The 17,118-nt window shown below is 35.6% G+C and overlaps 1 protein-coding gene across 4 annotated transcripts in view; it reads right to left on the reverse strand.

Moving 5' to 3' along the window:
- Positions 1 to 17,118, reverse strand: part of LOC150101705 (apoptosis-stimulating of p53 protein 2-like) — a 209,309-nt gene that overhangs the window by 69,383 nt on the left and 122,808 nt on the right. For 3 of the 4 annotated variants that reach the window (XM_090400042.1, XM_090400041.1, XM_090400043.1), the window contains exons 6-7: positions 16,663 to 16,704; positions 7,594 to 8,231 (exon numbers count right to left, since the gene is read on the reverse strand). In XM_090400042.1, the coding sequence (XP_090256168.1) occupies positions 7,594 to 8,231; positions 16,663 to 16,704 (680 nt within the window). The remainder of the gene's footprint in view (positions 1 to 7,593; positions 8,232 to 16,662; positions 16,705 to 17,118) is intronic. The other variant, XM_090400044.1, reaches the window with a different exon arrangement.

The following is a 17,118-nucleotide window of genomic DNA, read 5'->3' on the forward strand; positions in this document are numbered from 1 at the left end:
CTGGGAATCCAGCACAGGTGATTATCACAGTTACAGACCTTCAATTTACACAACAGTTGTAGAGCCTCACAAAGCACTGGATGTAGGTTGTAACAAGAGATAAGATGAGAAGAAATGGTCTGTATAGAAAGAACTCAACTAGTCTGTATAAATCATACACTTTTTGCTAGAAGCGTATATGGATCAGCCAGTTAAAAATTTAAACTGGCTTCAGATACAGCAGAGTTCTAGGATTTTTAACCAGTTAAAAATCCTAGAACTCTGCTGTATTTCATTCTCACATGACTGATACATTCTTGTTGAATCTTCAGTTATGTTTCATGTGCCTGGCTTAATTTTTGACTTCATACTGAAGATTCCTGTGGTCAAAAATTTTATAAAAATATGTTGCTTGGGCCTGATTTAATTTTTGAATTCATACCAAAGATGTCCTAGATACTTGGTCAAAAATTGTATGCATATAAAACTTGTAACAAAAGTGTTCAACTTTTTGTTATATACCTGTCAATTAATTTTTAGTCTGTTTTACCAAATAATTCTCAGTTTCCTTTTCGTAATTTTTAATGTAATAAAATTCAAACTTGTCATTAGTCCTGAAACCAGTATTTCATGAAAGTACATGACAAATCCTAAATCACCTGAATGAATGAGTGAATGAAGGCAATGAAACTAATGGACTTGAAAGTCCAGCATCAAGTTCTTGTGGACTAGATCCAGCTTTTCAGCTACCAGTTATGTCTACCCTTCATTCAATGATCTAAGTGGTGTTGAATGATCTCATGAGAGAGATCAATCTTACCAAAACACCACCTGAAACCTTAGGGTTTAAGTTAGAACTCATTGAATAGGGCATAAACATTATCTCTTTCAAATGCATTCGGCAAAATTAAAATTCCTCTTTTTCTTTTAGTTGTACCCTTGGATTTTGAATCTTTATTCAAGGATTAATGAGAACACTAAAGAAAAAACATGAGCATGATGAAAGCATTTGTTAAGGATCTTTGTTTTAAAGCTGTACTTCAAACACACTGGCAATAAATATCCCTCTATTCAATTATGTTCATATGAAGGAATCTTATAAGAATATACTTTATTTCTTAAATGCATTAACTAAGATGAATACAGGGTGAAATTATTCACATTATCCTCAAAGCGAAATCGCTTTTAATGGTATGCAGCTAAATTTCATGAAATATTTTTTTTTTTATATGGATGGGATAATGAAGTTAAAGCCTAGCACTGAGGTTTAAAAGCCAATTCAATATAGCCAGGGGAGAAATTGTTTCATATCTTCCCCATGTAAAGCCTGAAAAAGTTCTTTTGCACTACTCTGCAATGTTTGGTTTTAATGTAACATGGCACAGTGACCAGAAACAATCATCACCCTTCATTTCATCAAGAGTGATGCTGGTTTCTGATAATTAAAAATAAGGTTCTGCATAATAAGTGATGCAATAATCAAAGAAAGCAATTTTATTGGCTTATTTTTTTAACTGTTTAATTCACACACTTATGAGGAACCATTCTTCAGATAGCATCTTTATATGATAGAACTGAATTGAGAAGAAAGGATGGGATAGCAAATATAATCAATGTATAGGTTGTGGGAGTAAGGGTATGTAGTTCTTAGATGTATGGAGTGAATTTGACAGACAGTTGTATATGAATAATGGCTTACATTTAAATGAATCTGGAGTTAAGTGTTTGGAGAAAGTATCAGTTAGAAAGAGAATCATATAGTGAGGGGAAACTAGGCTTATTTGAGTGGAAGCAGGCAAGAGACTAGAGATCTGATGGACTTAAACTCCTAACAACATCTTTTATACATTTATTTTAAAAACAATAACTATGGTAAGCTGTGTGAAGAACAATAATTTCCCAGAGAATAATTTAAGCTCATCAATGAAAGATCATGAGAGTGGTATTGAAGAGACAGAAGTGCTTCGCAATGGAAACAGTAATAGTAGTTGTGAGAGATGAAGAGAGAATGAGAATGCAAGAGGAACAGGGAAATGGGAGGGGAGAGCCATGGAGTACAGGGAGACATGGCATAGGAAAAGTGTGGATGTTGAAAGTAATAGTTTACGCATGTATGAATGGGAACGATCAGCATAGAAATGGAATACATCAGGATGTGAGTGGGGAAGTTGAGACTGAGCAGACATATGTGGTAAGTAGTGATAAACGTGATTGGGCAAGGGCAGATGTGGTGGGGAAATCACAACACAAGTGGCTTGGGAAGGACTGGTTATAGACCTGCAGCAATTCACCTAAAAGTGAACTGCTGTGTTTATTTACAAATGCCAGAAGTATCAAAAATAAGGGAAATGAAATTGTTTGACTGATTGAGTTTATTCGTCCCAAAATTGTTGGAATAAGTAAAACATGGTTGAACGAAGATGATATTCTCACAGGGATAGATAAGGAAAGGTATAGTGTTTTTCATTAGGATACAAAAAACAAAAAGGGAGAGAGAGTGCTGCTGATGATAGCAGGTGAATTATGTTCACATAAGGTAGACATGGAAGAGGGAAATAGTGGCAGTGGTTATGAGGTGGAGGTTGACAGGAAGACATTTAGTTGGATGTTGATATAGGCAATGGAATGTGGAGGATGGTGATGAAGAAATGTATAAACAACTTGGGTTAGTGAACAAAAGAAGACTGATTATTATAGGTGATTTTAATTGCAGCTGTATAGATTAGAATGAAGAGATAGCATTTGGGAAGAAGGGAAATTAATTTCTTGAGAGACAACTATCTCAGGCAGCATGTAAAGGATGGCAGATGAGGATCAAGAGTTTTAGATCTGATCATTTCATCAGAGGATGTAATTGTGAGTAGGATATTGCACTTTGCTCCAGTTGGTGAGAGTGATCATAAAGTGATCATTTGAGTTGTAGCTAGCCATATGCAGACTTCTGTGAGAAAAGGATATATGTGGAAGTACAGGGATGGTGATTATGACAAGCAGAGATGGCTTGAAGCTATAGCATAGAATGAGAAGTTGAGCAGTAATGAAATTAATGCTGCTTGGAAACTGACAAAGAAATACATAATAGCATCAATGTGTGAATGTATTCCGAAGGTCGAAAGGCTGAATAAGGGGATTAATCATAAAACATGGAAGACGAAGAAGAAGGCACTTTGGAGACAGTACAAGATGAATCATAGTAATAACCAGTTATATAAAGAGTATAAAGAGCAAGCTAGGAGAGAGTGACTCAGTTAATAAGGATAACAAAAGTACAGTATGAGCAGAAATTAGCAAATCAGGTGAAGAAAAATCCTAGAGTTTTTTTTTTTTTTTTTTTTAGATATGTAGCAAGTAGAAGGAAGAATGATTATGGTAAGATTATGTTAATGGATGTAAATGGTAGAATGGTAACTGCTGCAGAAGACATTGTTGAGGTATTCAGTGATAAACTTCAGAAGTGTGTTTCATCCTCATCAGGGTGAAATCACAAAAAACTTAAGTGTAAAGGACACAGGAGAGGATGGCTTAATTGTGAGTGTCCAGGAAGTATAAGAAGAAATAAATAAACTTGATGTCAATAAGGCAATACAATTTGCTGACATATCACCACATGTCTTAAAGAAATGTCCCAGGGAATTGGCATTAGAGCCAGGTTCCAAGGGAGTGGAAGGAGGGAAAAACTGTTCCGCTGCGGGCAAGGAAATGGGGATGCAAGTTCAATGTTGCAAAATGTAAGGTTTTAAAATTTGGAAAACAAAGATGGGATGCAGAATTTATGCTTGATGAGAATATATTGTTGGAGGTAGAGGAAATAAGAGATCTGGGGGTGATAGTGGATAAGGATCTAAAATTTAGGGGACACATCGCCAAAATTGTGAAGACAACACAAAGGCTTCTGGGAATGATGCGGAGGACACTGACATGTAGAAGTAGGGAGATTCTTGTTCCATTGTATAAGGCTTTGATTAGGCCACACATGGACTATTGTGCCCATATTTGGTCACCGGGTTTTCAGAAGGATGAAGAGATGTTGGAAAGGGTCCAAAGGCAACTGACTAAGGTAGTTTCTGACCTCTGGAATGTTGAGTATAAGGAAAGATTGAGAAGATGTAATTTGCAGAGTCTGGTGGAGAGGAGGAAGAGGGGAGATATGATAGAGACCTACAAGTTGGTAAGAGGTTGATAAAGATCAACTTTATCAAAAATGGTGGAGAAGTCCTACAGAGAATAGTGGGAGATCAGGGGAGAACCAGAGGTCATCCCTGGAAACTGTATAAAGAGGGTGTGAGTAGGAGAGTGAGAGGCAGGTTTTTTCATGCAGAGTTGTGAATGATTGGAATGCCTTGCCTGAGAGTGTGGTGTCTGCAAGGAGTTTGAGTGTGTTTAAGGCTCAGTATGATGAGATGTGTGATAAAAGGATCTCCCAGATGAGTCTTTGACTCCATGAGGTCTTCGGGGTAATAATAATAATAATAATAAGGCTGTAGCTTCAAATTATAGGCCAATCATATTGCTGCCATGATGAAAAGTTCTTTGATATGCAAGGAGAGATTGGTGAGAAATAGGACAGAAATGGGTTGATAACAGCAGTATTCTCTGTGGTTATCAGCAAAGGTTTGGTAAAGGGGAGATCATGTTTTAGTACTTACTTATGTACTATAACAAGGTGACAAATACTTTGGACAGGGGAGATGCATATACAGTGGTGTGCTTGGATTTTGCAAAAGCTTTTGATAGACTGACACATGACAAGCTGTTAAATAAATTGAAATAGATGGGACTGGATAACAAACTTCTGAGTTGGATCAGTGACTGGCTGTCAGATATGTATCAGAAAGTTGTATATGAGGATGCAGTATCCCGAAAGAGGAAGGTCACTAGTGGTGTGCCACAGGGGTCAATTTTGGAACCATTATTGTTCATTTTGTATGTTAATGATATTGGGACGGGTTTAACTAGTGATATGCAGCTGTTTGCAGATGATGCAAAATTGTGAAAAGCAATGCAGAGTAAGCAGATGTTATGGCCTCACAGGAGGACTTGAATAGATTGCAAGAATGGGCAGGTAAGTGGAACTATCAGTTCAATGTTGTAAAATGTAAGGTTTTGAGATTTGGTAAGCAATGATGGAATGCAAAGTACACACTTAGTGGGGAAACTTTAAAAGAGGTAGAGGAGATGAGAGACATGAGTGGTGGTGGACAAAGAGCTGAAATTCACAGGCTACATTGCACAAGTTGTGAAGACGTTACATCGGATAACGGTAATGATGCGGAGGACCCTTATGTGCAGAAATAAAGAGGAGAGAAACAAAGATATGTTAGAAAGGATTAAAAAAATATTCATTAAAGCAGTAACTGGTCTTTGGAATGCAGAGTGTGAAGGCAGATTGAAAGAATGTAAACTGCAAAGTCTCATGAACAGGAGGGGGGGGGGATATGACTGAGACATAAGTTAATGAACAGTCATAATTCTAGTGATATCAGGGGTTGTTATCAGTTTGACATGGAAAAAAATTTTCGTATAATTGGAGAGGAGGGAGTAGAACGAGTCCATCCCTGGAACTGTATAAGGAGGGTGTGAGGGGAAGGTTCTTTGCATGGAGAGTGGAATACATTGCCTAAGTTTGTTGTGAATATAGACACACTGAATCAGTTAAGGCACGGTTAGATGAGCTTTGTGTGTGATAGTATGTACCTCCCACAATGAGTCTGACTCCATGGAGGTCAGATGTAAATAATAATTTATTCACTTTCTATAAATAAAGTGACAGGTTGAATAAGGTATACGGCTACACTATGATACTGCTGGAATTTTCAAAGGCATATGATAGATTTAAAGATATAGAAATCTATTATATAAACTGGAGCAAATAGGAATGAAGCTGATGAGATGGATATGAGGATTGCTAATAGATATCAAAGAGTTAGATATGGCGAACTAGTATCAAGGAGAAGAGAAGACAAGTGACTGGTAGTTTGTATCACACAGCTATGTGCTTCAACTGCTGCTGTTTATATATGTTAAATTATAAATATGTTAATGGTGTTAAGGCTACATATTGGTGTAGCTGTGCTTCAGGAAGTGAATGAAATTTGGGATCTTGGGGTGATGATAGGCAGTGGATTAAAGTTCTAAGGGCACATTGCAAGTGTCAGAAAGCCTGCACATCATATTGCTACTGTGATAAAAAGTTCTTTGATATGTAAGGTTAAATAGCTTGTGGTGCCTCTATATAAGGAATTGGTCAGACCACACGGACTATTGTGCTCAAATTTGGTCACATAGTTTGCACTGTGATCTGGAAACACTGGAGAGGATCCAAAGATGAATGGCTAGTGATATCAGGACTCCTGAGTGTTGATGATGCAGAGTGGTTGAGAGAATGTAGATAAGAGTTTGGTAGACAGAAGGTAAAGATGAGATATGATAGAGACCAAGTTGGTTAAGGGATTTTACCAAATTAATACAGAAGGGATTACAAAAAGAGTGGATGATAAGATGGGAAGAGTGAGAGGCCATCCCTGGAAATTGTATAAAGATGTGGTGAAGAAGGGTGTGAGGAGCAGATATTTTACATGGAGAGTTGTTGGTGAGTGGAATGCATTGTTGGAGTGTATTATGAATGCTGGGAGTATGAATGATTAAAGTTCAATATGATAGACATGCTGCTGGTTAAGTGGGCCTCCCATGATGAATCTGCTGACTCCGTGGAGGTTATGTATGATAATAATAATAATAATGGAGACGGTATGATGAGGAATCTCCAATGTTTGCTGATGATTCTAGACTGAGGCAGGCAACAGTAAGCAATATTGATATAGGAGGATTTGTATATGCTGCCACTATGAAGAAAGGTCACCAATTTAGCATTTCAGTTCCACAGTGTAAAACTATATTGAGACATAACCAACATAATCTTACACAGACTGAAACAAAACTGAATTTGGGAGATATTTTACAAAAGTAGACAAAACAGGCACAAAGTAACCATTGCAAGTGTCAGAATGTGTTTTAGTATCATTAGTATGTTTTTCAGCATCCAAGTGGATGCTAAACAACATACTAAAGAAATATAACTTCCTTATCTTAGGATACAGCCACATTTAAACTACTGAAGTAGGTGTGTTAACATAGGTTTAGATAAAAACATAGCAAGAAAATTTTGATACAGGTCCTTATGAGGGCAAATTAAAGGTTTGCAAATTAGAAAATTTACTTGATGGATAGAAAAGAGGATATATATATATATATATCAGAAACATAAGTCAATAAGGGTTATCATGAGACAGGTGCAGAAGAAATATTTCTACATCTGCCAGACAAATGCAGATGGGTATATGTAAGGATGTAAGTAAGTACTAGATTTTTTGATTTCAGTGAGTGAAGGATAGAAGAAAAGGCTGCTAAAGAGAGTTGCAAGTGCATTATTAATGAATGAACTAAGAAGCAATATAAAAAGCACCGTGTGAATAATGGTTGATGTGGACCTCCTGTGATGTCTTAGAATTCCATTGAAATACTGAGATAATACTGTTTCATTCAGAAATAACTGCTTTACAGCAATCAGTTCTCAAAATAATTTATCCTACAGAATGGAATGCATGAATTACTTACCAGAAGGTAATCCAACTGATGGTGCTGCATCTCCATCACCTTCAGTCCTAACTTCACTTTCCTGTAAACCTCCATCCAAAATATCAGGCAAATTCCCATTACACTGATCTAACTGATCCTTGTTATAACATGGTTTTTCAGTTCCATTCACTTGATGTAATTCTAACTCGAACTCTTCACTTCTGCTAGTTCTAATACTAGAATCTGAGCACTTTTCTAATGTTTCATTTTCTACATCTGATTTATTTAAGAGATCAGTTTGAGGTTCCTCAGAAAGTAAGAATACTGGTGGAATTTCAATCTTGCGAGCATTATTAACTTGTAGTGGAACACTAGTATTTTCAAAAAGTTTTTTGTAAGATGCAATATAGTTTCCTTTCGATTTTGTTAACTCTGGTCCAGATGTCTGGTTCACTTTTAACCTTGGTGGCTCAAGTCCTGGTGTCTTCCTTATGGTTAACGGTTTTGGACGAATAGGGAGTTGAATAGGACTTCGGCGTTTTCCATTATCAGCTGGTCTTTCATTTTCATCAGTTCGGTTTGTTAGACATAATTCTGATGGCTGATCTGATTTTATATTACTTGGGTATCTGTGAGAAGAACTTGTTGCAGGTGCTTGACCTAGTTTAATTCGAAACCTGATTTAAAAAAATGCAAATAATATGATAAGTATATGATTTAAAAAAAAAAAAAAAGTGAAAATGCCAACATGCATACTACTATATCCAGTTTACTAAATGAAATAGTATATGTATGTATGATGATTACATAAAAACTGTGTCCTCCATGTGGAACTTGAAGAAAGCAACAGTAATAATAATGACTTTGAGGCCATTTGGCATGAGGTTGAGAGAAGTATGAATTTTAGATATTTAGTGAGGTGTTACTATAGGAAATGTAGAGGGGAGAAATTCTGAACTTTAGACAGATGAGACTAGAGAGTGACAGAGTGATAATAATAGGTGATTTTAACTATGGAAGCAGGAAATAACTAGTGTCAGTAAGGAGATTGAATTCCTTGAGCTACTTTTCATGTGTGTGTGTGTGTGTGTGTGTGTGTGTGTGTGTCCCATTCACAAAAGATTTTACTTAGAGACAACTACCTTATGCAGCAAGTAGCTGAGGCAACACATGGGAGAGGAGTGCTGAATTTAATAATATCTCATACAGTAATAACAGAAGATGTCACCATAATGCTGTAAACTTCTCGCACAATAAGTTAAATTAATTAACTTATCAAGCTCGATTTTTACAGAGATTTTCAGACATTTTTATAATAGAAATTATGTAGTGATTGAATAAATGTTTGATTTTATTGTAAAATGCACTAATTATTTTCCATTGAAAGTTGTATGTAAACCCAAAGAGAGAGAATTAACCAAGATTAATATGATGAATCAGCAAAAACAAATGTTTGCAAAGTCTTGCAAACATTTGTTAGACATTGTGTTATGGTTAGGTATGGGTGAAAGTGATTGTATAATTGTACATAAGATTGAAGTATTTAGTTTAAGTTGTAACTCAAGGGATAGCTGCCCGTTTATTGTAGATAGTTTAGTAAAGTGATGAGGTTAAGTGAATATTGTATGCAAAAATAGTCAATTGTATGTTATACCTATTAAGTATAGATAGGCTGAGAGAAATATTTTCTTCCTTTGAGTATGTGAATTGTAGTCTTTTATTAAAATAAAATGTTATGTTTTATTAACAACCTTGCCTGATCATTTGCCAATGCACTATCTAAAAAAAATTTAGCAAACCTGCATGCCAATTAGATACAGAACCGCCATGATTAGATGCATGAAAATAAGTAATTTAATTATGATCTTGCCTGTGTTCCTTCTCTAAATTCTCAGACTATATAAAATTCAATTAGAATGGTGCAGTCGTAAAATCAAATAAATTTTTCTGATTGAGAAGTGTGAGAAATTAGATGACCTGTTTTCGTAGACTGGCTGAAGGCTTAAGGTCTGTTTACTTGCAGTAAGAACAAAGGATAAGATTAAGAAGGATTAACTGAAATATATTTGTTAAGGAGAATAAGGTTGTATTAAGGGTAAAGTAGAACAGAGTTGAGTAAGGCATAAGGAGCTGGACTAGTAACAAATATAAAGTTATCAAAGGCACAGTCGAGCATGAATAAAAATTAATAACAAAATTAATCATAAAAACAAAATTAGCACAGGGAGAAACAGATAGAAACACAAATGAAATAAAATATTACAAAGAAACCAATTGGGAAAAGTGATCATGTGGTTTTGACAAGGGAGTGGCTAGGCAGGTACAGGCTTCATGGAACAAAAGAGATGTGTGAAATTACAGAGCAGGAGACTATGATAAATTAAAGAAACATATTATTATTGTATGGACACCTCCATGGAGTACCAAGACTCATCATGGGAAACCCAAACTATCCACACAATATCTACCATACCTCACCCATTAACAGACAAAGCACTTGCAAATGATTCCAGCAACAGATTCCATTCCTTCATCACTCACCAAGTTAAAAATCCTCACATCCCAATTAAATTCATTCTTACTCAACTTCCAGGAATGATCTCTTGTTTGGCCCCTTCCAGCCAAGTGCTGAAACATTGCATCAATCCTGTAAAACCCTTTAAGTAATTTAAATGTTTTCATATCTCCTCTTTTTTTGCCTATCAACCAACTTCTGTTATCTACAAACCTTCCATCCTCATAGGAAGCATTCCACAGACCACTCAGCATCTTGGTCGCTAACCTCTTGATCCTCTCATTGCAAGCAACCCAGGTGACGAGATCTGAGAACAGTAATTCAAATGTGGATGTATCAAGGCCTTATAAAGAAGGAACAACAATATGCCATCCAAACTTAACCCCCTTCTCTATTTTTCTCTCTCTACTACTGCCACTCCCAAATCCCTATCTTCATCTACTTCCTGGAGCATAGTTCCATCAAAGAGGCACACAGATTGTAATCTATTTATTCCAAAATGCATAACTTTACATCTGTCCACATTAAAATGATCCCCATTATCTTTTTTCCATACTGATAGTCTTCCATTCCCTCTACACTCTAGCATTTCATTTGCAAAATTTAGCACAATAATCGCACAGCCATTACCTTTATCTAATGCTGCTGTCACACTATTATTATATAATATTAGTAAATTACAAGGTAATAATGATGAAGGATCAGTTGCTAAATAACTGATCCTCCATCATCATTATTATTACTGTTATTACTACTACTACATTATTATTATTAACATCTGACTTCCATGGAGTCAAAGAAATTGCACGAAGTCTATACTCTCTCATGCCAAAAAATCATCGAAACATGCCTTGAACTCATTCACATACTGCACTTTCAGGCAATGCTCACCAATCACTCTCCATGCAAAGAACCTGTTCTTCACTCCCTTGCTCATACTCTCTTTATACAGCTTCTAGGAATGGACTCTAGTTCCACCACTGATTCCCTCTACTCTATGAAATATCTCCTACACATTAATCTGGTAAAAACCTTTCACCAACTTTAATGTCTCAATCATATCCCCTATTCTTATACTCACAAGTCTCTGTAAACCCTTGCATTCCCTTGACGTGTCTTCATATCTGACATTCCATAGATCTCACCTAAATTAGTAAACCTTCTCTGGACTTCACAAATACATCCTCGTCCCACTGAAACCCAGGTGATCAAATCTCTGGACAATAATCCATATATGGCATGATCAAAGACTTATATAAGGGAACTATAACCTCTTTGCTTCTGCATGTCAATGTTCTCCTCATTATCACCGTAATCCATTGGGATTTCTTACAGGTTTAGCAATGTGACCCTTAAAGTCTCTGTCCACCATCACTCCTAGATCTCTCATCTCCTCTATCTCCTTCAAAATTTTCCCATTATTCATATACTCTGCATTCAAACCTTGCATACTAAATTTCAAGAGCTGGTAATTGCAACATTAAATTGATAGTCCCACTCATTTGCCCACTCACATAATCTATTCAGATCCTCCTGCAAGAGCAAAAAACGCTCTACTTCTCATAGACCTCCCCAAATTTTCATCAGCAAACAGCTGCACATCTCCAGTTAAGCCAGCCCCCCAATGTCATTAACATACAAGTTAAACGATAATGGTCCAAAAACAGATCCCTGTGGCAGTCCACTAGTGACCTTCCTCTTTTGGGATACCACTCCTACAAATACAATCTGCTGATACCTAACAGCCAATCAGCTATCCAACTTATTAGTCTGTTATCTAATCCCATCTGTTTCAGTTTAGCTACCAGCTTGTCATGTAGCAGTCTATCAAAGGCCATTGTAGAGTCCAAGTACACCACTGTATATGCATCTCCTTTATCAAGTGAGTTTGTCACAGTTTGTTGTAATATGTAAGCTGATTGCTAAAACATGACCTCCCCCGCCAAATCATGCTTACCATCATAAAGAATATTGCTATTATCAACCCACTTCTGAATCCTAGTCCTCACCAACTTCTCTAATATCTTAACAATAAGATATTAGAGAAGTTGGTGAGGACAGTTGGTTTGACACATAGACTGGCCTATAATTTGTAGGTCTTATTCCCCCCCCCCCCCCTTGTGAAGTAGATTCATTTTTCCCACCTTCCATTCCTTTGGAACTTGCGCTGTCACAAGACACGTGTTGAAATAGTTGCACCAAAGGTGCCATTAATTCCATAGGGTATCCCTCTAGATATACATGATGAAATACTGTCAAATCCTATTGCCTTATTAATATCAAGTTTACTTGACTCCTCATATACTTCCTGCTCATTCACCATCAGTCCTCCTCTGCCATACTCTCTACACTCCAGCTTCTGATGAACATCTTAAAGATGTACTCTTTCAAAATAACAAATGTTGGGTCTCTCTCTCTCTCTCTTCATGATGTTAGACATCATGAAGAAAGAGATAACTTCAAGCTTCTTCTTCAGGCTACTTCAAGATTCCAGTAAGCAAAGTGGCGATATTATACTGGGCACATAAACTCATCTACTACTTAGTGATGCTTAATACCACAGAGGTTTTTGATTTTCTTCTGAGGGGTGTGGGTTCCATGCCTTGACTCTCTGCCTATATTATTTCACTCAGAGATAGTTTTCCTCCATTCAGGTGGTCTAGCTGCTAATTTATATGCAGCTGATTGGTAAGTAGGTAATTAGGAACATTCCACAATCTCATGAGAAGAATGAAACTGAATTTATTGAGCTTTGTGAAACAACTTTCTCAATCAGCATGTGACAGAAGGAACATGAGGTTATAGAATGTTAGATTTGATTATAGTGTCAGAGGATGTTTCGGTTAAAGACATGACTATTCTGCCTCTAGTTGGTAACAGTGACCATGTGGTACTCATTTGGGAAGTGGCTAAGTTTATAAATATTGTATTCAGAAAAGGTTAGATGCTGAACTAGAAAGCAGGAAATTATGACCAACTGAGGAGTATGTTGATTCAGCACGATGGTATCGGTTGCTGGGTGGGAAGAATATCGACAGTGCATGGGAAGCATTTAAAAAAACACTTAAATGATGCAATATCAGAATGCACCCTTAGAGTTTGAAGAATAAATACAGTAGGATGAAATGGAGGTTGTAACAAATGAGGCCCATTTTGCTAGAAAGCTATCGAGCTGGTGTATACAACATTGCACTCACTGCTACCTCTTCACTGAATGAAGGAACTCGGGTGTATAAAGGAGGAGGTATTAGAGCCATTGCACAGACTGAATAAGAATTCAGCAATTGGGGGGGGGGGGGGGGAACTGATGGGATATCAGCACTGATGCTAAAAGAGTGTTTGTTCAGCTGAACTGGCTATTCCTTCTAAAATGAATCTACACCTTAGAGATTTTCTTATCCAAAAATATTAAAATCACTCATTCTTTGACTCATTGTTCTTATGAAGTTTATTTAGTTTTATGTGACAGTCAAAAGAATATTAATAGTAGATTCTGAAAAGGAATAGTAAAACTGTGAGTCTTTAAACTGGAGGAGTTGAGACTGTCAACAAGTAATTAGTAAATAAAAGAAGATATTGCAGTTGATATTCCAAAGAAATGTTCGAGGAAACACTGATTGGAAAGTTTCATCTGTCTTAAGGACGCCGGATATATTTGTTATTTCTACTGGAAAGAGTGATGGAATTAGCTCAACGTAGATATGTTGTTTTTGAAGTAGTAGAAGAAATTTTTTTTTCTCCAGTACAAAAATTTGTAAATTGTGCATTCAAACTGAACTGCAAGAGGTAAGAGTATTTATACTTCAGTGAGGAATAATACTGTATACCACATAAGAGTAATAAGAAAGGATCCCATGGAAAAGAAGAAGAGAATTTTATATTTTCGAAAAGGCCCTAACAAAGAAACTGACTATGAACATTTTTGTTATTGTGAAACAAAGTATTTAGTCTAGTAGACATGATTAAATATATGTTAAACAATCCAGCAATAGAATGAGTCAGAGAATGGGTAATTTTAATATTTTTGGATAAGAAAATCTCTAAAGTGTAGATTCATTTTAGAAAGCCTTGGATCTAGTATTTTGTAGTTATGTAATTTTATCTAAAGTGTATATATTGTTTAGTTTTATTAAATGCGTATATATTTTTTTGTATCTGGTTTTGAGTCAGTGATTCTCCGAATTCTAAAAGAAACAGTTAAAAGTCATTGCCAATCTGAATTGAACTCTTGTGTATAACACTCAGAATAAAAAAAAATCTTAATAGAGATAATCTCATAGGAAATGGCGATAAGACCTTCTAAAATAAATCTACACTTTAGAGATTTACTTATCCAAAAATATTAATCTGAGTCTCAGAAAAGTGAAGATTCCAAAGGAGTGGAAAGAATGTATAGTAATTCCATTGCACAAGGATGGTGCAAAGACTGATGTATCCAACTATCAACCTATTTATATCTTTTACCAATCGATGTTATTTACCACATGTGCACTGCATTCACTACTCCCAACTTTTGCTACATTTGTATTACTTTCATCATTCTTACTGATGATGATGATCAGCCTAATTCCCCACCACCACCACCACACACACCACAGGTTGAAGGCCTCTCTCATTGCAGGAAGATTGGGTCTACTTCTCCCATGGTGACCCAAGTCCATCTTGGGAGAGTGTTTATTCACTTGTATGAATGAATGTATGAAGGTGGAAGTCAATCACAAACATCCATGCCGAGACAGGATTCAAACCTACAGCCTCTTGGCTGGAGAGTGGATATGCTAACCACTCGGCCAACCAGGCTGGCATCATTCTTACTACCATTTATTATTTCATTCAGCAGATCATTCATTTGCTTATTCAAAACTTTCTTACTACTTATTTGCTGCTCGTTTACAGTCTTTCCCCCCATTCTCATTATTATCACCTTCAGTTACCGCCCATCAAGTCCACATTCAAATCACACTACACACACACAAACACACACCCTCCTTAAAAATCCATAATTTATCAACATAACATAATGAATGCCATATATCACACATCACATTTCCAAAACAACTAAAATAAAAATTTAACTCTCGTAAAGACAAAGTCGCCACCATCTTTCTTTCAACAGTTACTATACTCTGCTCTAAGTTTAACAATTTTATAAACAAACTCAAACAAGCTACACACTACAAATATTGCAAGTGCACAACTCTTACACAAACACACAATTACCCACAATTAATTAGAAAACTTATCTGAACTGGGAGCCTTCCATTAACCAACCTGACACCCAGCAATAAACTGGTAAGGAATTTTTAACAGATTAACATGGAGGAAAATTTTCATAGAATGGTGGGAGATGGAGAAGAACAAGAGGTTATTCCTGGAAGCTGTATTAAGAGGGTGTAGGTGTGGTATTTTTTAATTTTTTTTTTGCACAGAGCGGTGACTGCAGAGAATGTGAGTAAGTTAGGCATGGTATAATAAGCTATACGTGTGAGAGGGACCACCTCACACAATTAGTCTTTAGTTCCATGTAGTTATGATGATGGCATGTTTTTTTTTTTTTTTTTACTGTATATAAGTAACTTGCAGTTGAATTTTTTATGAAAAATGTTTTCTCTCATACATGTATATTTTTATTTTCAGATTTCATTTAATTTTATATTTATGTTAATTGCAAAAAATTCTATTAATTTATCTGTATAAAATAATTTTTGGTTTATTACTTTGATGATTACTTATTCACTTGCAGAATGCATCCCCCCCCCCACACACACACAAAATTAAGACTGCTGGCCTTAATTTGTATGGATCTTTGTTCCCACGTGCATTCTAGAAATGCAACCATATGTAAGCTTTAACCATTCTGTGTATAAAATTTTTCACCATTGATGGAATTCAAACACAGATTTTTTTTTTCTCCTAAGATGCTTACTTTCAACTGGACAATTCAGCCATCAAGAATAATGCAAGATATGGTATTGAATATTCAACAAGAATTATAGTTTATTTTTTGCTAAGAAATGTTATATCATGATTCCATAATAAAATTCACACTGTGAAAAGTTAACTGAATATCTAGGTCCAACACAGTAGCTAAATCACTGTCTTGTTAAGTACTAAATTCTGCTTACTATGTGAATATGTTCTGGGAAGACACGAAACTCTGGTTGCAATCTCACTAGCATATCTCGACACAGCCTATAACTATTCCAGTGTATGTTGGTAATAACTGTATTATTATATAAGGATATTGTTTGCACATAGAATAATCTGCATTTATATGTAGATTACAAATCATACTAACTAATATGCAAGTATTTAAACACAGTTATTATTTTCCATATTTTGCTGAAAAAATATGGTTAATGAATCAATGAATTTGATTAGCTTTTGCATACTGTATTTTGAATCATGCATCTGATATAAGTTTCTGTACTACAGTAACAAATACTTGATTAGATAAATAACATGCAGAACAGAATATTAGAATCCCACAAAATATCAGATGGGGTAACCAGTTAGTAACAACCACTATTCTATCCAAGTGGTTAATACAGACAAGATGCGAGGTGATACTTTACAATAAAAACATAAGTTACCTCTGCATACACTGGTAATACAGCAGGCGCTCTCTGAAGTCACTGAATAAAAAAAAATATATACATATATAATTTTCAGATTTTGCTATAAAATAATATTTTAGGATTGGTGTTATTTTCACAAAGATGCATTTGGTATTTATTTAATGTCTTCCAGCAAAATAATATATATAATCAACAACAGAATTTTGCAGCAATGTTTAATACACACTTATATTAATTATGATCTGGGCACAAAAATGCAGTACAATTTTGTAACAAACTGAAAGCTTGAAATTACAGTATAGTTTAAAAGGAATGAAACAGCATACATATTTCTAAAGAAGTTATGCAAAGATTGCATATAGAAGAGATAATATTCCATGAAACATCCACATCAGCATCAGTTTCTATTGGACTACCAGTACAAACTTTCTGCAGCAATAATGTGAGAGGTGTGTTAATATATACAAAGAT

This window comes from Typopeltis vanoorti, chromosome 11 (assembly GCF_054136105.1).
Source record: "Typopeltis vanoorti isolate ZY-2024b chromosome 11, IOZ_Tvanoo_1.0, whole genome shotgun sequence".
Taxonomy (NCBI): domain Eukaryota; kingdom Metazoa; phylum Arthropoda; class Arachnida; order Uropygi; family Thelyphonidae; genus Typopeltis; species Typopeltis vanoorti.